Raw genomic sequence first — 24,751 nt, forward strand, 5'->3', positions numbered from 1 at the left:
TGAATGAATGAATGAGTAATGTCTCCAAACTCCTCCAGCAACCACATAGTTGATGGCCGGACACTTCCACGTGACCAAGCCGCATGGCGCAGCTCTACTGAGTTGAGCAGGCGGGTCTCCCCGTGGGGCTTGACTCATGGTGGCAGTGGGGCAGAGGGTGTGGCTCCCAGTCAGTCAGCTGCCATGCGTGTATGGATGGGGTCATCTGGGCAGGCTTAAGTACATAGAGTGCTAGGGCTCCCACTCTCTGGCTGTCTTCCATGGGCCTGTCCCTCCCTCCTCATACTGGGCCTGTCCCGTGCTCAGTCCCCTGTGTCTTCACTGCCAGCACCTCCACCTCTCTGACCACGGCCACCGTTGTGGTTGCTTTTGAAGTGGACGCCCCTTCCCCTACATGACTGTCAGAGTGCCCCCCCCCCCCATGCTAGCCACTGCCCATTCTGATTGCCCCATGAGCCCTGCCTGCTTTCCAGAATGTTGAGACAGTTGTCTTGGGCATCGTCTGGAATTTCAGCTTCTTTTTTTTTTTAAACTGCAAGTATTAGAATATTGTGTTTATTTTTAAAATTTAACTTCATAGAGTGGTCACAGTACTATGCTTCCATCAGAAAGAATGACACCGCCCCTTTGTAGGAAATTGAAAGATGAAAAAAATCATATTAAGTGAAGTTAGCCAGATTCAAAGCAACATAGGTCCCATGGTTTCCCTCATTTGTAATCATTAGTTTATACCTAGGATAGTCCTAGCGGATGAGCAGAATAGCTCAATAGCTACCTACATATGACCATGTAAGATGAGGCTAAGCAAAATGAGCTCCAAGATACGACACAAGAGGTTTTCTTTGTTGTTGTTGTTTTTAATGTACTATGTGGTTTCTTTTGTATGTTTTTCCTATGGTTTTTATTCCCTGTTGTCACTGTATCTGATTTTGGTACCCTGGGTATTGTATGTAGGTATATTGTATATATGTTGGTATAGACGTTTGTTTCAGCTTTTACTTGTGGGAAGGGTTGTTTGTTAGAAGCTAATTTTACTTCTCTGTACTGGAAGTACAACAGCCAATAATTTGACTTCTCTGTACTGGAAGTACAACAGCCATTTCATTGTCCTTATGTGCAGCAAAGATTCTTTGCCTTAGAAATTGTAAAATTGCCAGAAGCAAATATAGTTTTTATTTTTCATTGTAGAAGAATTTATTTCCTTACACATAATCTTCTTTAGACCACAACAATGATGGCTAGAGTGATTTTCTTTTCAAAGACACCAGTATTGAGGAATAGAATATAATTTAATGTATGTTGGCAAAAATAACTTCTTTAATTTTTGTATTAGCATACATTAATTGTACAAAGACTTTCTTTTTTTTATTATCAGTTCTTCAAGTTGTGGGGAGAACAATAAAACTGTATTACCAAATATAAATCCTCCTATGTCCACATGAACAGGTGCTCAGAATGAACATTATGTTTCAAGGAAGAGTTCATTGCTTCCTCTTCATGGCACACTGTACATGTCTTCATTATATACCGTTCATAGCACTATTCAAAGACTTTCTTTGCCAGATATACATACAGATATAGATGGAGCAATGGAAAGAAAACATTCAACAACTGGAAATGCATGACTTACAAAACGGGTGAGGAGAAGCACAAGTATCTGCCCATATGATGTTAGGTCACATGAGAGGGTTATTTTTGGAGATTAGGGTCTCACTTTTTGCCCACATTAGCTTGGATTGTGATCTTCCTATTTACGCTACCTGTTGTAGCTAGGATGGCACATGTATGCTGCCGTGCCCTGACCTTTCTGTTGAGATGTCAGCTCTTGTGAACTTTTCTTCTTGGGCTGTCCTTAAACCACTGTTCTCCAGATCTCAGGCTCTATTGTAGCTGGACTGACAGATGTACACTACCACACTCAACTATTGGTTGAGATGCGATCACAAGAACCTTTTGCTTGAGTTAGCCTTGAACCTTTGATTGCTCCAAAATTTTGTCTTCTGACTATCAGGGATTACAGGTATGAACTACTGATGCTGGCCTTCCTATACTTTTCTACGGTAGACCCCCCCCCCCCCAATCGACCAAACATAAAGCTGTGTAAGTAAAATGGTGTTCTGAGGATTACTTTATCATATTTTAATTTTGGTTAAATAAATCTTCCTTTCTTAATCACATTTCACATCCTAGGATTTAATATTTTGTTGTCAGATACTTATATCCCTTTTAGCCTGTTCTTTGAGGCAGGAGTATTTCGGTATTGAATGTTTTCCACTATTCCATTTGTATTTGGTTGGAATTTGTATGAGAGACCTGTCATTGTTAGGTCTCTTCCTCATTTCACATCCCAAGTCGTCCGCACTGGGGATGCGGGTGGTCAGTGTGACCCAGCTATCCAGATGAGCTTGTTGATTAGTCACTGGCCGTGTTCTCTGCCATTGGCCACGGTCTGCTTTTCTTTGATAACTTAGCGTGTCATATAGCACTTTAAATAATTTTTAGCAGTTCCCTCCAATTACCAAAGAAATCTATGCTCAAATGAGCTCAAAGGAAAAAAAATTCTGTAATTCCAACCTTAAGAGAGAATAATTTTAGATTCTCTTAAGAGACTTTGAAGTCCCCTTTTTAATGTCCTTTTTAGAAAAACTAAAATTGGTTCTTACTGTGCATTTTCTTTTATACTGAGCTTTTTTAACTGAACAAAATGTTCCAACCTTCTTCTATAATGTTAACTGTGCATTTTCTGGAAAATGGTTAGTAATGGCTGTCCTTTATTTCATCCTATGAATGTGGCATAATGTCTAATAAAAGACTTCCCCATTCACATATGACTAAATGGTCACCTACTTTGCCACCATCATAAGACCAACGCAGTGCCGGCCTAGTGGACCTTGGAGAACAGTGAGTGTGAGTTACATGTGAGATCAGGAAATTGGACAGGGTGCTTCTGAGAGGATCAGGTATTAGGGAGGGGAGCTGCTCACCCAGACTGGGAGCTAGAGGCAGGGCCAGAGAGTATTCTAAGGGAAACAATGTCTAAATAGACCTGCAGGATAGAAAACAGCCAAATAAGTAAGTTAGGGTTACAGACAGAGAAGAGATTTCCAGGAGCAGAGAGTAATGGAGGGAGTGTGTGAGAGGCAAGTAGGAGACAGCTCAGGCAGACCCATAATCACCATGACACGGCGCTTGGACGTCACCCGAGCCTGGAGGAGGGCTGCACGCATGGGGTTGGCCGGGGAAATAAAGAATTTTCAGTACTTGGGAGAAATCATCATGGACTGGGGAAGGATAAGAATCAGAGAACGTATTAGGGAGTTCGCATAACGATTTAGGTGAGCCGTCGTCGTGAGGGAGTGAATGAGGGTGATGGTAATACAGAGAGGGACACATAGGTAGACTTGGCTGCAAGTGCCAGAAGAGAAGACCACTAGGCAGACAAGTCGACTTTTGGCGAGTTTCAGTCATCCAGAGGTGAGCGTGTTTGGAAGTGGACCATGAGAAATAGTGGGCTGTCTGAAAATGTAGAGAACCCACATTCATTTTCCCATCTTTTAAGTGAGTGGTTTCCATCGGAACTGTGGCACAGGGCCAAACACGTATGTGGCCATCTTTGCAACCTCAGGTCTTCACCCCTTCAGCCCCTGGTTAGTGACTTTCCTTCACACACACACCGCGGGCTGGGGGATTGCCCTCCAGGGGGCGCCATTCCTGGTAAAGCCAATGGTAGTTGAGGCATTTCCACCCCATGCTCTCAATTCTGTAAAGACTTTTCATCTAAGACCATCATCTACTCAGGACACCCAAACCTTGAAATTCCCATTCCCAACAGAAGATCATTATTGCTCATGCAATTATACGCGTTCAGTACATGAAAGGAGTGGTTTGCCTGGATGGGAGTGACGGGAGGATGAAAACAGAAGGAGCTAATGGATCAGCAGATAGGGACCAGTAATTTGTAGGCAGTGAAGCTGGCATGTAATAGAGTTCTGGGGATGACGTGTTGAGAACTGAGAGCTGAATGGAAGCCACTGGGGCTGGTTGCTAGAGAAAGAGGGAGTCAGGCCGGTCAGCTGGGGCCAAAGCAGGTGGCCCTTGTCAAAGGGGAATGAAAGCTGGAGAGCAGTTAACATCTTAAGAGCATTATTCTCATTGCTGTTTGGAGCAGTGGATGTACCTGGAAACCAGTGGAGCAGAGAGAAGCACTGGAGTCTTAAGACAGATTTTAGAGGTAGGATCTACCAGATGCATGGGCTGACTGGCTGGTTATGTAGGCTATTTGTCAGGGTAGCAGAATCCTAAGTTGTACATGCCTTCACACCAATTTTTTCCTTGTAAATTGTCTCTACACTGTCAAAAAATTGCATGTCATTTGATTCCATATTTCCCCCTATTAATACTGCATAAGTTTCTGACATTTAGCTAGCGTTCTGATAATACACAGAGTGACTGCATTGTCTTGCAATTCAGAACCTTATGGAAACATTTTCTTTGGTGTGAAATATCTGATTTCCATAATGTGTGGATCTCAGCGATGTTTGCTTCTTATTTGCCTGATAAATATTCAGCATGCGTAGTCATATCAACACTAGTTCAAATACAAAATTTGAAGGAACAGTCAACCAGCTAAATTGTGGATTCTGGCAGTATCTCCTCCTTCCTTTGTAGATTCCTTTAGTAGTTCTATTTTATTTTCCATCTTCATCCTTGAACCTTCCATCCTTTCCTAAATTCCATCCTTGTTGCAATTGATTGTTTTAAATCTTTTTGAGGCTGACATCGCTGCCACATTTGACCTGGTGTTCATCTCTGGAGTGGCTGAGTTTTCTTTCTTTCTTTCTTTTTTTATTACATGATGTGTCCCTCATTGGGAGTCTGCATAGCTTGGAATAAATGGTTCCAGTCAAGGCATACTGCTACGCACTTTTGGTTAACATTATCACAGTTTTCATTTTCTAATCGCCAAGAAAAACTGTCAATCAAATTTACTTGCTTATTGCTTTCCAGTTAGGGTTATTTATTATTCTTCTCTCATAGTCCATGAGTCTTCAGGCATTTCAGAGACCTTGCTAGCATTTTCATTACTTAGATTACAATATTCCACAAAGCTCTCTTCTAGTTCTTCTCCTATGCACAGCCTTTCGTGTTTTGAAGTTTGAATGTGGGCATGAATATGCTTCATCCCAACCATATTCAAATTTATCTTTCAGCCCCCTTGTTTTTGCTAGGGTCACTGATTTGGTTTCTGTAAAGGGAAGGTGCCAAACCATTTAACTTTAGAAGTCATCATGGTTGTATTGGCCAGTCAGAAACTCTTAAAGAATCATGATAATTATATGAAAGGCCATTTAAAATAAATTTAATTTCATACTACTAGAGTCTGAACTCAGGGCCTTGGACATTTTTGGTAGGTATTCTAATACTGACTCTTGCCTCTAGCTCTGTTTTTTTGGTGATTTATCTTGAGTTAGTGTCTTCCTGCCCAGTCATGCTTTAGACCATAATCTGCCTATTTCAGGCTTCTGTTTGTTGCTGGGATTCGTGGGTACATGCTACCACATACAGATTCCTCTGTTGATGGAGTCTTGAGAGTTTTTCTGCCTGGGCTGGCCCGGAACTGCAATCCTCCCAATCTTAGCCTCCTACCTCGATAACAGGTATGCAACAGTGCCCTCAGCTATGAGTTGAGAAACTTTTGGACTGGTCTCAAGGTCTGATCCTCCCGTGCCTGGCCTCTCCAGTAGCTGGGATTGTAGGCATGAGTGGTACCCGGATACTTTTAGGATAATTTAGGATAATTTTTAGAGTTATTTTATACAGGAGAAAGACAGTGCAAAGCATTTCCTAGCATTAGGTATAAGATGGGTCTGTGTACATATGTTACAAAAGAAAATGAGAAAGAGGTAGGAAAGAAGAAAACACAACACAGTGATTGAGAATCTTGTCTGCTAATACTCATTCTTGAAATCTACTTTCTCTTTCTTTTTTCTTTTCTTTTTCTTTTGTAAAGGCAGAGTTTTGATATGTATCTCATGATTTCCTTATACACACTAGCTTTCTTGGTCCTGTTTCCTTATTATCTTTTTGCGTTACTTTTTATGTATTTAATGGTTTATTTTAGAGAACATAGGGTTATGTTGTGCTTTTTCTCATAATCTGAGCATCTCTGCCTTTTATTTGGAATGTGAGTCTATTTCCAGCCAATATAATTATTGATAACATTAGAGTGCTACTGGTGAGAATTCTTATTGCTCAATATATGTATTGTCTTTATTCTAACTTCTTTTGATATTTTCTCTTAATGTTTGATTTTCATCAGTTTGAATATGATGTTCTTGTGTATTTCTTTGACTTCTTCTTAGGTCACCAAATATTTTGTCTACAGATTGGTGCTTTCTACCAAATTTAGGAATAGCTCACCATCCTATCCAGACAGTAGGATCACTGGGAGAAAAAAAGCAGTTAAAGAGCACAGGGTATATGCCTACTCATTTTAAAGGGTGTTTCTCAGCAGTGACCCTAGGACGTTTCTACAGGACATTGCATCTCACTGTTCAGAGTGGAGGCACAGGGCTACACGTAGCTGCCGGGGCATGGCATCACTGTTCTGACAGTGAGAGGTTGGGGGATGGGTGCTGGGCCAAGCAGCAGCTTCTGCGACCAGAGCCAGAAGATGAGAGCTCTGACAGATCTCAGAGCTTCTGTCTTCTCATTCCTGACCTCTCCAATGTAACCCATATGTGGAGTGTTATCACAGAGGCTGGACTTGAGAGCCAGAGTTCAAATCATACCCTCTGCCTTTCACTGTCCAGGGCAACCTTTGGTTAGTTTCTGATCCTTCTGTGCCAACTTCCTCATTTGAAAATGAAGAAATAGCAGTAATGAGTTCTCACGGGATTGCTATGAGTACAAGGTGAGCTGCTGTCATTAACACTTGGCACAGGGCTGGGACACAAAATGTTCGCCATCACTACACACCGTCTCCTCCGACTGTCCTTCTGAACTGTGCTCCTGCTGACCCTCTTCCTCGTGACATTTGTCCCTCTGCCTTTTCCAACTTCATCATATGGCCCAGTGATAGTGTTTGTGTGTGTGTGTGTGTGTGTGTGTGAGTGTGTGTGTGTGTGAGTGTGTTTAAAGAGCAGTGTGCAAACACCTCTTGGTTCCAGAAAGTGCACTCTTGGATCCTGCCAGGAACCTGGCCCCGAGGGACTCCTACAATTGTGAAATCAAATTTTGTTCTCCAAATTGACTCACAGGTCAACTTCCTTCCAGTTTTCTAACCAGCAAATTAAAATGTTCCAGTATCTCTGCTTCTAGGAAGGAGGAGCCAACATTTGTTGAACACCATGTGCTAACGTACTCAGTTCTACAGTGTAAACATCCACAAGCCAAGTCAAGGACCCTTCTCAAGGTCACACAGCAGGGAAGATGTCTAGACTTCGAGTCTAGGGCTTTGCATTCTTGTCTTATGAGAGCTTGCTCATATTTCTCTTACGAAGATGAAGATGATGAAGAAAAGTGTGACTCATTTATGATAAGAGGATGAATTAGGCAATAGAAGGGAAGAGGGAAATGAGAATTTACTAGTGAAAAAGATTGTTGCAAAACTGACTTTACTTTCTCTTCTTTTACTTCCTTATGCTCCTAAACGTTTCAGTTCAGAGATCTAGCCTCAAACTTTTCTATTCATTTGGCCTACATGGTAGAGTCTATACCTATGAAGTAAATGTACATTCACTCACACCTCTGTCCTGAGAATGGTTCTAGATTCTCGAGTCACTACTGTACAACCACACACACACACACACACACACACACACACACACACACACACACACACACACACACACACACACACACACACACACACACACACACACACACACTGCAACTCGGTGTGGTCACTGCTGAGTCTTAGAACCTCTTCTATCTCTATGGCCATTGGTAACGCCACCACCCCATACTGTCCCTATTCCAGAACCTCAAGAAACCCATTGCAATTATATTGCTTCCTACTGAACATTTACTTTTACTTTTGGAATGTCACGGGGCCAAGGGCCTTACGTGTAAGCTCCGTAGGAAGTATAAATTGTAGATTGTATGAGATCTCCATTCCACCGATGTCAAGACTGGCTGGGGTATTCTGTATTAGCCCTAGTTACAGAATTGGTATTTAAAGCCAATCCTCTGTGCAAACTCCCCCCCCCCCCCGCCCCCACTGCCCGTGTTTTTAACGTGAAGTTACATGGAGAATCCACATACATATGGCCTGCAGATGTGTTTCATCTGCTAGGGAAATAATTTATCAGCACTCTAAAATAAGAAAGGCTCAACCCCAAATCTATATTTCAGACTCCTTTGGATGACAGAAGGGCTTGTCCCTAGCCCTACATTTTGTGTGGAGTGCAAGCAAGCGGCAGCCATAGTCTCTGCCAGGGGCACTTGGTCCCTGCTTCCTCCAGTGTGCCGCCGTGGCTGCTGCTCCCTGCTGCATCGCAACCACTGCCCTTTACCGGTCACCATTTTCTAGCCAACTCTTTTTTTTTTTTTGGGTCCGGTCGTGGGGCCTGAACTCTGGGCCTGGGCGCTGTCCCTCAGTTCTTCAGCTCAAGGCTAGCGCTCTACCACTATGAGCCACAGCGCCACTTCCGGCTTTTTTCTTTTTGCTTATGTGGTGCTGAGGAATCGAACCCAGGGCCTCGAGCATGCAAGGCAAGCGCTCTACCACTGAGCCACTTTCCCAGCCCTCTAGCCAACTCTTGCTGGCATTTGAGGGTTTTCACTCCGGTTGCATTTTTGCATTTTGTTACTAGACTCTATCCTGGCTTTCATTCCTTGTGTGTATGTGTTTGTGCATGCCCATGTGCTGTACTGAGACTTGAACTCAGGGCCTGCCTCATGCTCCTGCTTAGCTTTTATGCTCAAGGCTGGCATTTACCCACTTTAGCTAGGCCTCCACTTGCAACATTTTTTGCTGGTCAATTGTAGGTAAGAGTCTCTTGAATTTGTCTGTCTGGGTTGGTTTCATATCATGACCTTAAGAGCTTAGCTTCTTGTGTAGCTAGGATCACAGGCATGAGCCATCAGCTCCCAACACTTTATTTATTTATTACTACTACTACTACTATTATTATTATTATTTGTTGGTTGTGGGACTTGAACTCTGAGTATGGGGGCTGTCCCTCAGCTCTTCAGCACTCTACTAATTGAGCCACAGCTCCACTTCTGGTTTTCTGTTGGTTAATTGGAGTTAAGAGTCTCATGGACTTTGCTGCCCAGGCTGGCTTTGAACTATGATCCTCAGATCTTAGCCTTCTAGGAATTACAGGCATGAGCCACCAATGCCAGGCTTTTCCTTATTTTTTTTAAGACCCTCATCAATTGTACATAATCATGGGGTTTGGTGTGATATTTTGACACATGGTCCATTCAGCGTGCACTGACCAAATCAGCATAATAAACAATTTCCTCTCCTTAACATTTCTGACCATCTGGATTGTATGATAAAATAACTTGTTCACTGTTGTTACGTGTTTTGAGTTCCTTATATATTTTGAAGATTAGTCTTTTGTTGGGTGAATAGCTGTGTATTATCCCTCCATTTTGTTGGTTCTTCTGTGATGTGGCAGCTTTTTCAATTTTATGTCATCTCGTTTGTCTGTTTTTGCTTTTGTTTCCTTTGATGGCCTTTGGAATCATATAAAAATCATTGCCTATATTGGTGTCTTGGAGTATTTCCTCTGTGATTTCTTGGAGTGGTTTCACAGTTGCAGGCATTACATTTGGGCCTTTGATGCATTTTGAGGTGACTGTTGACAGGATTAGAGAGAGAGGAGGTCATGCTTCGGTCTTCTACTTGTGAGCGCTCTGTTTTCTCAGTACTCTTTGTTGAAGAGCCTTGCATTTGGTACCTTCATGGAGAGTCAGTTGGCTGTGGAGTTTTCTTTATTCAATGTTGGGGATCCCTTGTCTGTTCTCTGTTTCACTGGACAACGTGCCTGTTTCTGTGCAAGTACCTCCATGTTCTGGGTCTTCTGACTCTGTGGTGTGCCTTGAAATCAGGTATTGTGATGCTTTCTGTTTTTTTTTTCTTCATCTTCAAGGTTGCTTTGGCTCTTCAGGGCCATTTGCATTTTCATATGTATTTTAGAATTTAAAAACATTTCTGTCAAGAATGCCCTTGATCTTTTGATGAAAGTTGCCAAAACCCTCTAACTCACTTTGAATAGCATGACCATTTTTTTTAAAAAACAGTATTTGTGTTCACAATATTAGTTCTTCTCATTCATGAACACCATAAATCCTTCCATATTTTGTATTTGTCTTTGGTTTTTCTCATTAATGGTTTGTACTTTTCATTGTAGAAATCTTTCAAGGCTTCATTTAAATTTATTCATAATTTCTTCAACAAGTTCACTTTTTGTAGAAAAAAGAAAGCCATATTGCTACTCATGGGCTAGACTTGGTGGCACACACCTGTAATCACAGCAGTTGGGAGGGGGATGAAGGAGGACAGAGTTTAAGGCAAGTCTGGGCTATTCAGTGAGACCATTTCCCACACTACTGATTTTTGTATGTTGATTCCATATCTTGAAACTTGACTAAATTAGTCTATCCATTCTAATACTCTTTTGGTATGTAAATTTCCCTACTTCCTGTTTCCTAAGCCACAATATAAAACCTTGAGCTTCTGTCCAAGTGGATTCGAGTTGTATGTTGACTTGGACAGCTTCATTTCCAGAACACATTTCTTTAGATTAAGAAAAAGAAAATTTTAATTACTTTTATTGCCACACTCAATGAGCCAATTGGATCTTTCATACTTCAATGGCTATACTGTATTTTCTAGACACACAGAATAATTTTATTTTGCTCCAACATTAAGACATTTGAGATATTCAGTCTTATTAAATAACATGTTCAATACTGATAACATATAACTCTGTCATATGTTAGTAAGTGTGTAAGCACCCTCTTTCAGTCAGAATAAATGGAACATGTCTCACAAAAGATGGAATTATCTTTCATTCTGGGCTGTCAAAGGGCTCTTTCGAGAATGCAGATATTATTGAAACAGATTATATGGTACATTTTTAGTATAATTCTACAATTTTTAAGAGCTACCAGGAAGATTATAAAATGTTGAGCAGCATTGAATTTTTTTTCTATTTCTATGCAGAGAAATTCCAAATTGATTATACCTATTATGAATGGTACTTCAAACAATTAAATCTGGGAACTATTTTTGTTTTCACTAAATCTGTAACAATAACTCTAAAAAGTGTGAATATTGTTAGGGAGTTCTGTGTGATGAGTAAATATAAACTTAAATATTGGTAAAAGGTCAGGTGGGATATTAAAGTGTAAATGTACATCAGTGTAATTATTGAACTTTATTTCCTACATTTAAGGAGTATTTAATTTTAAATTACTTTTAACATATTAAAACACATCTAGGTTTTGTTAAAAAAAATCACTAAATACATACACTTCTGGATACACAGATGTATAGGCACATGGACCCACACACACATTTTTTTTTTTGTCGGTCATGGGGCTTGAACTCTGGGCCTGGGAGCTGTCCCTCAGCTCTTCAGCTCAAGGCAAGCGCTCTACCACTTGAGCTACAGCGCCACTTCCGGTTTTCTGGTGGTTTATTGGAGATAGGAGTCTCACGGTCTCTCCTGCCCGGGCTGGCTTTGAACCGTGATTCTCACATCTCAGCCTCCTGAGTAGCTAGGATTACAGGCGTGAGCCACCAGTGCCCAGCAACACACACACATTTTCTATGGACATAGAAAACAGAACAAAAGTCACCTACATAATGACCACCTATGCAGTTCAAAACATTAACATCTTTAGATAATTCTACATATTATAGAATTTATGTAAGTGTCCAATTTCCATGTAGTAAACTTCACTCTTTCAAAGTAAATAAATCTTTTAAAAAAATCAAACCTCTAGCATTGCATAACCGTCACCACAGTGTAATATTAGAACATTTCCTTCCACCCCAGCCGACCAGTCTTCCTGTTGCAGCCACACACCCTTCCGCCCAGCCCTGCAGCGCCTTCTCCATTCCCTCTGCTTTCCTTTAGGTAATCACATCCACTCATTTGGGCATCTTTCTGGACTGTGAATACACTTGTCTACACATCTGCCGATGCCCACACACATGTGTACATGCATCCATAGGAGTGTATACGTGCAGTCACGTATTTTATATTTCAGCAACAGTGGAATCACAGGGTTTAGCTGGGGAGAAGGGGGTTGGTCGTGGGGCTTGAACTCTGGGCCTGAGCGCTGTCCCTCAGCTCTTCAGCTCAAGGTGGGCCCTCTACCACTTGAGCCACAGCACCACTTCTGGTTTTCTGGTGGTTAATTGGAGATGAGTCTCACAGACTTTTCTGCCCTAGGTGGCTTTGAACCTTGATCCTCAGATCTCAGCCTCTCGAGTAGCTAGGATTACAGGTGTGAGCCACTGGTGTCTGGCTATGTGGTTTAATATTAACGCATAATTACCAAAGCTAAGGGATGTAATGTTGTTGATTTGTGACATATGTGCAAGCTCCCACCATGGGCAGCAGTTGACTTCTTTGGACTCCATTTGTTTTATTTTATTTTTGGTTGGTCATGGGGCTTGAACTCTGGGCTTGGGTGCTGTCCCTGCGCTCTTCAGCTCAAGGAGAGTGCTCTACCACTTGAGCCACAGCGCCACTTTCAGTTTTCTAGTGGTTTATTGGAGATAAGACTTTCCTGCCTGGGCTGGCTTTGAACTATGGTCCTCAGATCTCAGCAATCCTGAATAGCTAGCATTATAGGCGTGAGCCACTGGCACCTGGCCTTCCATTTATTTTTTATGTGTAAACAAGTTGCAATTGTGTGTGTGTGTGTGTGTGTGTGTGTGTGTGTGTGTGCGCACACGTGAATGTGCGTGAGGATGTTTGCATGTGTCAATACTGGGGTTTCAACTAGGGCCTGGGCACTGTCCCTGAGCTTTTTTTTTTTTTTTTTAACTCACTTAGACATACCTCCATTTCCAGAATTTTTGGTAGTTAATTGGAGATAGTTGGAGTACAGACTTTCCTGCCCAGGCTGGCTTTGAACCGTGATCCTCATATCTCCACCTGCTGAATAGCTGGCATTACATTGATGAGCCACCCTCCCCATTCCCCACACTCAGCTAACAAGTTGTAATATTTGAAAACCTCTCTCCCCCTCTCCCTCTCCCTCTCTCTCTCTCTCTTCCCCCTCTCTCTCCCCCTCTCTCTCCCCCCTCCCCCCCCTCTTTTCCTCTCTCTCTCTCCCTCTCTCTCTCCATGCAGGCTACTTCGGCTCTGCCTGTGAAGAAAAGGTGGATCCCTGTGGCTCGTCGCCATGCCAGAACAATGGCACCTGCTACCTGGACGGGGTGCGCTTCACCTGCAGCTGCAGCCCCGGCTTCACGGGGCCGACCTGCGCCCAGCTGGTGGACTTCTGCGCCCTCAGCCCCTGCGCCCACGGCACGTGCCGCAGCGTCGGCACCAGCTACAAGTGCCTCTGCGACCCAGGTTGGTACCGCCTGCGGCGGACGGCAGCCGTCCTTTCCCCACAGGGCGTGGAACGGCTGCGACTAGAAGCACATTCCACCCACTGTGACAACCTTCATCTTTAGACTTGCTCTGGGCAGAGATTTAGCAAAGCCTCTTCCCGCTTTACAGTCCTGGTAGAAAAAACACCAGAAGACACAGAAAGCAAAAAAGGAAAAAAAAAGTTTAAATGGGCTTATTCTTACCACATGGTTAACTACTTTTTCCTTTCTCAACAGTTTACAACAGGGTATTCTAGAGCATGGATAGAGGGCGTTTCTGACACTCTGGTGTGTGTGTGTGACAAAATGGAGCTTTCCATGGAATGTTCAGGAAAAGGGTACTGCAGTCCATGCGGAACTGGGCCAGCTATTAAAATTCCTACCCTGCGCGCCGCACCACACCTCTGCCTTGCTGTGTCTGCATCCAAAGCTTCCAGCGCTTCTTTCCCACACATCTTCTCCATGTGCAGCGCTGATGGTTTTTTCCAGAAGTCAGGGTGATGACTGCCTCCACTTGGTGTCTTCCCAGCCTTCTGGTGTGGTCTGACAAGGATGGACGCACACTCCTTTCTTTTCTGTCATTTCTATTCTGCCCACGTTCCCCTTGGTGCACATGCTTCTCTTTAGAATGCTTCTCAGAGCAAGTCCTCACACATGCCCTGGCCAAGCAGCGTGGTGGCCAGCGCCTGGCTTCCCTTGTCCCGGGGCTCTGCCGTCTGTCTGCCATGGTGTTTACGTCATATATTTGTGTATTACACAAAGACAGTGTAGACTACATATACAGCCATGGTCCTTAGTGTTACACAGCAACCGGTGTCCCAGCTTGAGCAAGATCGTTCTGTGATGTTTGCACAGAGATGGAGTCACCCAGCAGTGAGCACCTCAGGACCTGACCCCTGGCCTTAAGTGCATTGATGAATTAATTATGCTCATTAGTCTCTTTCTCCCTAAGGGATTAAGGGAACTCTGTGTATGTATGGGTGGAGTTTTTGTTTTTGAACTGGTCCTAGGGCTTGAACTCAGAGCCTAGGTGCTGTCCTCGAGCTGGGTGTCAAGGCTAGTACTCTACCACTTGAGACACAGCTCCACTTCAGGATTTGTTTTGGCACTTCATTAGAGATAAGAGTCTCACAGACGTTTAGGCTTTGCTGCCTGGGGTCACTATGAATCTTGGGGATCCTCATACCTCAGCTTCCTGAATAACTAAGTTTATAGGTACAAAGCACCAGCATCAGGCAGTATGTGTGAGTGTGTCTTTTCCTTTTGAGTTTGAGATGGAAACAAATTATCTTTAAGTAGCTGTACAAGGGAGATGTCATTTAGCAAAGCCGGTCATGAATACAATGCATCTTTATCATGCATCTTTATTTACATCACCCCTTCAACAGTCTTATCCCCCTGCGGGTCCTTTGTCAGACAGCCCCAAACCACCATTGAATGGGTGGTAATCTTTCTAGGTTCCCAGCTTGGTGCCTGGCATCTCTGCTCCTTTTGGGACCACATCCACGCTGAAGTTCCTCACTGCTGAGGACCTTGCACCCAGCTGGGGGCCAAGCCCAGGTTCCAACCCAGATGCTTCGGTTTCAGTGACCTCCTATGGCTGGCCGGTAACCTCCAGAGGTCTCCTATGCACAAACCAACCCGAGGAGCAAGTGGCAGATGCAGCTCAGTGGTCCAAGGGTGTTGAAAAGCCCTTTTCACATAGACGCTTAATTCTCTAAGCAATTGATACTTTGCCAAGTTCCTCTTTTCCTCTCCACTCTGAAATACAGAGGAGGGGCTGTTTAATCTGCTTGGGAATAGCGTTGAGATTCTCCAGAGAAACAGGAGGGAGGAAGGCGGAGGGAGGGAGAGCGAGATTTATTTTAAGTAACTGGCTCCTGCAATTGTGGGGCCTGGCAAGTCCAAACTCTGTAGGGGAAGCTGGCAGCCTTCTGTGTTGCGCCAGGAAGAGTTTCTGTGTTGTGATTGAAGGCTGAGTTTCTGCTTTCTGAATATCGGAGAAACCCTGGTCTTAGTTGTTCAGGCCTTCAAATGATTAGACGTGGCCCACCCACAACGGGCCCATGTGCTCTTCTCAGAGCCGACTGCTTTCAATGCACATCTCACTTAAACATTATGTTTATTGCCATGTCTAGATTAATATTTAACATTTTTTTCTGGGACAGGGTCTCCCTATGTAGCCCAGGCTGGGCTTGAACTCAGCTTCTTCCTTCCAAGTACATACAGATATGGTTGCCCTACCTGGCCAATGGGTATTTGAGCAGGTATCTGGACACCTAGCCTTGCAGCCTTAGAGCAAGAAAGTGTCTCTGAGTCTGCCTATGATATGAGCGTTGTTGTTGTTGTTGTTGTTGTTTTCCTGGGTGGGCACCAGTCTTCTGCCGCAGCTGTGGTGGTGGGTGTCAGGGGATATGGCTGCCTCCCGGGCGTCTGCTTTTCATCTGTGGGCTGGGTGCTGAGGAAGGCGGCTGCACGGAGCAGTGCCCTGCCTTCTGCACCGGAAGCACAGATGCCTGGGCCAGTTCGGGGTTTGCAAGCGGGAATGAGCTACAGTGGGACTGTGAGAACCAAGTCTCACCATGGCGTGGGCCATGGGTGCTGTGCTCACAGATGCCGTGACGCGGGGCCGATTTCCCTCAGCAGCAACAGAAGGGAGGTGCCCACGTCCAGAACTTGCTCCATGCTCTTGCCTGCTTCCAAAAGTCCCTCTTCCCTTGGGGAAGCCCCACAAAGACACATCAAGTAGTACAAGAGCCAGAAGCAGCTTTCATTTCCCTTCTGACTCCCTTTCTTGACCATCTTAGAGTTTCTCCATAGTTGGTTGGTTTCTTTTCTTTTTTCTATTATTCTATTCTTCTTCTTCTTATTATTATTATTTTGGTGCTGATAATGGGGCTTGAACTCAGGGCCTTGCTGTTTCTTAGCTTTGGTTGCTCAAGGCTGGAACTCTACCACTTTAGCCACTTCTGGTGTTTTGGTAGTTAATTGGAGATAAGAGTCTCATGGGCTTCCCTGACTAAGCCAGCTTTGAACCATAATCTTTAGCTCTCAGCCTCCTGAGTATCTAGAATTAGACTCTACTGACTCCTGGCAATTGGGTTATTTTTTAAAAATTTAGATCAAGTGCAGTTATTTAAGGATAAATAATGTTTCTTAATAATACCTTGCAGAATTTTCAACACCATAGATGCATGGATTGATTAGTACCTGAGATCTCCATTTATTGATTCTGACCTTAGGGGATTTATAGGGCATTTCCTCCTTGCTTGAAAGCCAGAGAAAGGTCCTGTATGAGAGCAACCAATGAGAGCCATGCAAACCCTTTTCAGACAGGACCAGTCAAATCTATTCAACCTCCTCTCCTTCTACCCACAGAGATCCCGTCACCCCCTCCCCAAGGCAGAGTGCTGAAGTAGCCCCTATTTGCTAAAACTTCATCCATATGCATTTCGAACATTGAACTTGTGAATGGCCTGTGGTCCAGTGACAGCCCCCAAGCGGCCTTGGAAGTCTGCAGAAATGTGTCCGGCTTTTCTACCATACATTTTTTGGGCAGTCTCCAGTGGAGCCTTGGGGTTCTGTCTGAAGGCCTCACTCATTAAACCTGGGAGATAAAGTCACTTCCCGAGAGGGTGATTTAGGTGACTTTGTGTGAAATATATTAAAAAAAAAAAACTATTGTAACATCTGGCAAAAATTTACATTTTAAGAGGTAAAAACACGTCTGTGAATGTACAATTTTTTTTGTCTTCATCTTTTGGAGCATGTAATTGCTTCACCACTAGTTAGCATAATAGAAGACTGAGGAAAATGGGTGAAGTTGGGTGTTGGGCTGTGGAGGGTGAGCCTGATCACATTGGTGGAGACAAACAGATCCCATTTCACCAGTGGCAGTAGATTGAAACCATATCAGGTGGGTAATTGGTTCCCATCTGAATGTAACAAAGAGACATTTTGATCAGCTGAAAACAGATTTGTCAGGCGCTTTATTTCCAAGCGTCAGCTTTGGTTTTGCAGATCTAGGATTTCTGACGGGGTTTTAATATGAAATAATAGAATGTCAGCTCAGAGCAATCATGGAAACGTTACCTCCCATTGACAGTGCTAAGTGAGAGGCCACCCATTTTCTAAACATAAAAAATCACAAATCGAAGTCTCCAGAAAATGAGAGACAGTAAGATCTTAGAGCAGCCACAGGCCTCACGAGTGACGCTGGCCGGCACTGCGGGTCCTTGCAGGTGGCATCATGATATCTCACGTGCCCCCAGTAGAACGTGGCACCTGCACAAGAGCCCGCTGGGGGAGGATCACCTGAGGTGATTGGTCTGGGCCCCTGACCAATACACTCGAATTATTACTCCACACTTGTTGCTCAAACGGGCACTTAAATGATAAGGTATTTGTCATGGAAATGTATACGTCAGTATTAATATCATTATCAATCTGAATAGTGTCTTTGATTTCTTCAGTTCCAGGACTGGGCCTGGGCTGCTGCTGGCTACACATCCCTCTGTCAGTCATCTGCACAAAATGGCTGGGGGTTAAGCTAGCTATATAATAGACTTTAAAATAGAGGACGTGTAAGCTTTTCCCTAATGAGATGTTTTTTTTCTTTTCTATTTTTTCTTTTTCTAAAGAAACTCTATGTATAGGAATTTAATGATTATTTTTTTCTGTGTTTTACATTTGTCTTACCTGCAGGCTGCATTTCTTTTCTCTGTGGCCGATAGATAGGCACCTCTGGTGTTGCCTCCTACTGTTACATTCGTTCAGACTTAGCAATATCAGTGCTCTGACAGCATCTATAGGAAACAGAATTACATGTGAGAATTGATGGTCAGGATCAGAGTCTCCTCAGGACCAGTGATCACAACTTTTCCAAGGACTGAGATAATGTTGAGCCGTGCCACGGGTGTGACCTGGACTGTTTATATATCTCTTTCCTTGTGTATGCAGTTCTTTATGTATTTAAGTCTATTGGTCATGTTTTTTCTCCCCCAAATGGCTGAAAATGAACTGAAGTGCTGTCTCCCCTTAGCATGCTTGTGCCAATAAGCCTTTCTCTGCCCTTCAGAGACAATGGAGACTTAATGATCAAGACTTTAATAGAAGTCAAACATCAATAAATTAGTACACCTACAAAGATATGAAAGCATTTAGCTCATTAATGAATGCTTTAGGTACATTTACATATGGGAATAAGTGCAACTGTACAACTTCCATCTTTTGTGGTGTTTTTCTTTCTTTGTGCCCGTCATGGAGTTTGAGCTCAGAACCTGGGTACAGTGGCTAAGCCTTTTCCCTCAAGGCCACTTGAGCCACAGCTGTACTTTGGGCTTTTTTTTTGCTGGTTAATTAGAGAAGAGTCTCACTGACATTCCTGCTGAACTGGGCTGGCTTTGAACTGTAATCCTCAGATCTCAGCCACCTGAGTAGCAAGGATTACAGGCATGAGCCATCGGTGCATGAAAAAGTTCATCTTTTATTAACCAGAGAACTTTATCTGAGTCACCAGAACAGTCATGTGTTTAACATGGTTTAGGGGTTTCTGATGTACATATTTTATCATTCCCGAGAGTGGTAGATTACATGGAATATATTAACTTCTTTTATCAGATTTTACTTCTGCTCTTTTACTCTGTCATACTCCTATACACCATGTCCACCAACCTTACTTTCTCAAGCCCTTATGGAAGTCCTCTTTTCCTAGTTGACATGTGCTGATGTAGATTTCACTCCCTCTTCAGAGACTATGTAAGGAAAAATGTAAATCTCTATATGGACATGGTGCCAATACTAAGAACTGAGAAAAAGAAGAACAGCCAGAAGAATAGACACTGGGAGCTCATTTGTCACTTAATGGTACACCACGAATTTGTTACTTTTTTTTTGTTGATCGTGGGGCTTGAGCTTACACCATGAATTTGTTAGATCTGCCTTGATGCTCACAGCTGGTCCTGGCATTTGCTGTTGGACATAGAACATATGCACTGTCATAGGATGAAGACATCAGGCAGAACCATTTAGGGCCCATAACAAGACCACTTCATAATTTTGACTAAGACAAAGAAAGATCAGCATGTATCTGACATGATTCTTCACATCTGTCTGTTTTCTTGGTGTCCGTTGAATAGACAGCTCTTTCTTTACCAGTTACACCATTATCTTTGCCCTAGCTTGTCTCCTCTATAGACAAAACTTTTTCACATGCCCATAGCATCAGTTCTGCTCTCTGGCAGCCTCTACCCTAGATTGGATGCTCCCCAATTCACCTACCAACATGCCTAGTCCGAGATGCAATCCTTGCTGAAATTCTCTCAGATTCATCATGGAGTATGCACTCTCTTGATGCCATGAGTCAAAACCAATGCAGTTGACCCTAGGGGCATCCTTAGTAGCTTTTGGTTGGAAAGCTCAGAAAAACCCTCATTAATAGTGTGGGAGAATATACAAGAAAGGGGGTGGTGGGGGGATAAGAGTATTGAGATGGGACATAGAAACAGCAGCCAAAGATAGTAAATGAGCCATCCATGAGCTGAGTGTCTCTAGAAGGGGGCGGGGCCTTGGCCTTGGTGGGAGGGAGCAGAGAAGGATGTGAGGGCACTGGTCATGGTGTGAGGAGCTGAGCCAGGCTCTTCTTGCCCATTTGAGGTGGAGGTACTCATCCTAAGAGGGCCTCTGTGGTCCTCAGGCTTTGTGGTGTTTGCCTTCTTCAGGCCTGACGGATTAATCCGAGGGGAGGGAGGACAGTGGTAACAGTGGTAACAGTGCAGGGCAAGGGCTTGGCAGAGCCTATGGGGTTTTACGAGATTTCCCCATGTTCATAATCCATGCACCAGGCTGCTTTTTTAACCTCACTAATGGCTGATCCATATGTATGAAAGTGTTAACGACCTGGTTTTATAATGGGATCTCTGTCCCTACCATTCCCCAGCCTCTCCTCAAAATTCAAATCATTCAGACTCACATTGGTTGAACTGATATCGAGCAGGTGCGAGATTTACCTGCCCCACATAGGAGTTGAGATGGACTGTGAGGACAGAAGAAAGCCTTTCCCTCATCTTACCAAGAATGGAAGCTGGGAAAGGCAGCCAGCGACTCTGCACGAAGAGCTGTCAGCACATTTTCTCCGGAAATCATCGTCAAGCTTGTGGATCGGATGGAGAAGACTCATCTAAAACTATTTTGTAACTAAGCCATCAACTCATACTTTGTCTGTGTTACAGTGATCTACTCACTGGAAGTTCTTGGCAGTTGAGAATGTCTGAGACCTGGAAATGAGAGCTGAATTCTTGCTCGATGTGATGGACAGGGTGCTGGGCTTACAATTGAAAAAACCCAGATTGAAGTTTCAGCTCTGCCTGTGAAGACCATGCGGTTGGCTCCTGTTAGGGGATTTCTTGTGTCTTACTGGCAGTGGGCAGAGCCTGCTCACACTACAGCCTTTCTGGCTGCTCGGATTTCAGCTCAGCAGCAGGCAGTCCCGCCTTGCGGTTGCAGCCCAGCAGCAGATAGCACCTGCCAGTGTTGCAGCTCCCCTGCCAGCACTGTTGCTGCAGCGTTCTCTGGTTTGTGTCCCAGGAACTCAACCGTTGAGGTCCTGAACAATGGAGGAGGAGTACAAAGGAACTTTATTTAGAGAAGTATCTCATCAAGGCTTCAGCCGCTCTCTCTGTCTCCATCTGGTTGAGTCAAGGGTTTTTGTTTGTTTTTGTTGGTGGTGGGGCTTGAACTCTGGCCCTGGGCGCTGTCCCTCAGCTTTTCAGCTCAAGGCTAGTGCTCTACCCCTTGAGCCACAGCGCCACTTCCAGTTTTCTGGTGGTTTATTGGAGATAAGAGTCCCAGAGACTTTCCTGCCCTGACTGGCTTTGAACTGTGATCCTCAGATCTCAGCCTCCTGAGTAGCTAGGATTACAGGCATGAGCCACCCCCCACCTGGCGAATATAGGGGTTTTTTAAATACCTTTAGCTGTGCTCTGATTGGTCACTTCTATGCAATATGGACTGGAGTAACTGACCAATCAGGGAAGACCTGCTGATTCATTCTGGGTCTGCAGAAATGAAACAGCAGTTCTCCGTTAAGTCTGTCTCCTGCATCACCCTGTCTACCCAGATAAATCCTTCTATTGTCTATAGCTAGGAGTTTTGAAACTGCATTTTCCATAATCTAGTCTTATTTCACCAAGCCAGTAAGTCCTTCCACTGCAAGATGTTCTTCAGGGGCCGCAGACCTTAGCAAATCTCCTGAACATTTAAACCAAATTTACCCTTCAGTTAGTATACTTTCCTCTTCTATAAAAAAGGGGTCAAGATAAATGGCTTGTGAGCTTGAATGCTATGATACTATGCCCTGTGGGCCTCCCCCCCCCGCCCCCCAGTCTGACATCTATAAACTAATAGGGCTCTAGGGAAAATGTCAGATATGCCTTTCCTGGGAATGGCCACTGAGGAAATTAACTAGATTATATTCACATGAGGTTCAAAGGCAGAGCTAGATTAAAGCTTTGATTCATGTCCTGGTCACAGTGCCCCCCCATCATGGGTACACAGCCAATATTATATTTTAGGGACTAAGGGATCACTTGCTGGCTTTACCGTGGCTTTTGGTGATTATAGTGCAGAATAGTTAGGTGTCACATTTAAGACAAAGCTCTATGACTCCAATGTTTTCTAGAATTCCCATGGCCTTCTGACGTGGACCATTTCTTCACCCCACCCACTGATATAGTGCCAGTTGAGAATGAAGCCAGGTATTGAACCCATACATCAGGATCCCGAGCCTCTGTTGCTTCAGAATAAATAGAAAATAGTGTCAGACTATAACCTTCACTCATCAAACAGTAAATGACTGAGAACTGAAGAATTTCACTACATTCTCTATGGGACAATTGTCTTATCCACTTTAAATCAACAAACACATTATACTGACTTTCGTCCTTCCGTTCCTCCTTCCCTTCCTCCCTCCCTCCCTCTTTCCTTCCTGCCTTCCTTCCTCTTTTTCCTTTCCTTCCTTCCCTCTCTCTCCCTTTCTCTCTTTCTTTCCTTCCATTTGGTGCTGCTCCTGGGATTTGAACTCAGGGCCTGAGCATTGTACCTGAACTTTGTTACTCAAGGCTGGCACTCTATCACTTGAGTTACAGCTCTCACTTCCAGCTTATTTGGTCTTTAATTCACAGACATTCCTGCCGGAACTGGCTCTGAGTCATGACCCTCAGACAGCAGCCTCCTGAGTAGCTAGGATTACAAGTGTGAGCCACTCTCATTCAGACAGAGCCTTTCCTTTAACTTGTATTTGTGAACATTATACAGCACCTGCTCTTGACCGATAGGCTAGACCTCTTGAACACCTTGCTGTGATCCCTGAGTGTGAGAACATCAGGTGTGGCCTAGGCTCTCACTTCTGATTGGACAATCATGAGCACAAGCGTTCAGACTTTGCTGAGCACAGGCACGCCAGCCTTGAAGGTGACCTTCATTGTTATTTCCAGTGTGAGTGACTCCTGCCCAATAGACGCTTCCTCCTTCCAAGCATAAGAGAATAGGACTCTAATGCAGAAGAGAACTGAACTCTGGACAGTGACCACCTTCTTCCAGCTTCACTTCCCTTTGAAGATCCAGCAATCCGCCACTTTGAAGTTGATGCTGAGGGCTGGTGATGGGAGCTGGTGATTGCATTTGACATGATGTCTGCTGGCTGCACCCAATTAGAGCAGTGTCTCTCCCTGTGTCTCAAAGGGGAAACGCAGACGTAGCCCCACGATGCTCGGGCTGCCCTTCAGCCTCAATAGTTTTCTCTTGATTGGTGTCTCTCACTTCTCAAGGCCTAGCAGCTATTTTTCTGACCACCCAAATCCCGGAGAGCCTCCTACATTGATTACTGTGTACTGTAGATTCCTTTGATGGTGTTTCTCTTCATCTCTTCATCTGGCTTGGAAAGTATCACCATCTCTGAAATGCTCTCTTCTCTTCATCGTTGACATTTGTTATTTTTAGTTCTCTGCTTGAGATGTCGTCCATGTCCTATGCTTCAGCAGCCTCCTTCCTGCAGGAACAGCTCGGTACCAGTGATTGCCATCAGTGTCAATGCGCAGGTCTGCTGGCCCTCAGAACGCCCTTCATGATGTTGGTGCATGGCAGGGGATGGCCACACCCCACGGTGACTCACAGCACCTGATCCCCAGCCCTAGCTACACACCTAGGAGAGCCATCTGCATGCCCTATTTTTTCTCTGGCTTCCTACCCTTCAGTGTGCTTTGACATTTTCAGTGTTTTGAAGTCAGGTGCTCAGGAGGCTGAAATCTGAGGATTGAGGTTCAAAGCCAGGCTGGGCAGGAAAGTCTGTGAAATTCTTTCTAATTTGCCAGTGAAAAGCCTAAAGTAGAGCTGTGGCTCAAGTGCTGAGCACCAGCCTTGAGTGAAAAAAATGGAAGTAGTGCCCTGATTGTGAGTTTGAGCCACAGTACCAGCATGGGTGTGTGTGCGTGTACACACACACACACACACACACACACACACACACACACACACACACACACACAGAGACTTCAATGCTTGGGATTTTAGAGTTGGACAAAAATGGAGGGCAATGCTCTGTATTTCTGCCAGGCCCGTTTATTTTCAGTTTGAAGGTACACTCTGGAAGTTTCTGCATTCACCGTGGGCTTGTAAATGGCTTCAGTATTTAAATTAAAAAAAAATCTTTAAGTAGTTGTAAAAAGGAGGTGCCATATAACAAAGCAGTTGATGAATACAGTGCATCTTGGTCAGTATCATCCCTTCCACAGTCTCATCCCACCCACCCCTTCCTTTTCTTAATTTGTGGTATGTACAGTGAGCTCTTGGCTGTATTCTCCTCTTCTTCCTCCTTCCTTCTTCTATCTCTGTCCCTGTGGTCCCACCTCCCCCGCCATGTGCCCATTTCCTGGTGTTGATTTGTTGGGCCCTGACTTGGTCTTTCTATCTGAGCTCTCAATAGACCACATTGTACTTCCGCTTCAGTTTCACTGAAGATTAAGTCCATTGATGCTTGACCTCTTTTCTTAGTCATAGCACATTGGTAGCTCAAAGCAGATACTGGCTACAGAACACCCAGACTTCACCTCACTCAGCGCCTTCTTACACAGTGGCACATTCCTCAGTGTACAGTCCCATTTGCACAGGGTTTAGTACAGACAC

General features: G+C 44.1%; 1 protein-coding gene across 1 annotated transcript in view; it reads left to right on the plus strand.

Annotated features, from left to right (window-relative positions):
- Nucleotides 1–24,751, plus strand: part of Dner (delta/notch like EGF repeat containing) — a 283,104-nt gene that overhangs the window by 206,195 nt on the left and 52,158 nt on the right. Inside the window, exon 8 of the mRNA XM_070015431.1 lies at nucleotides 13,329–13,553. Within this exon, the coding sequence (XP_069871532.1) occupies nucleotides 13,329–13,553 (225 nt within the window). The remainder of the gene's footprint in view (nucleotides 1–13,328; nucleotides 13,554–24,751) is intronic.

Source organism: Dipodomys merriami, unplaced genomic scaffold (genome assembly GCF_024711535.1).
Source record: "Dipodomys merriami isolate MVZ:Mamm:240054 unplaced genomic scaffold, mDipMer1.0.p SCAF_1, whole genome shotgun sequence".
NCBI lineage: Eukaryota > Metazoa > Chordata > Mammalia > Rodentia > Heteromyidae > Dipodomys > Dipodomys merriami.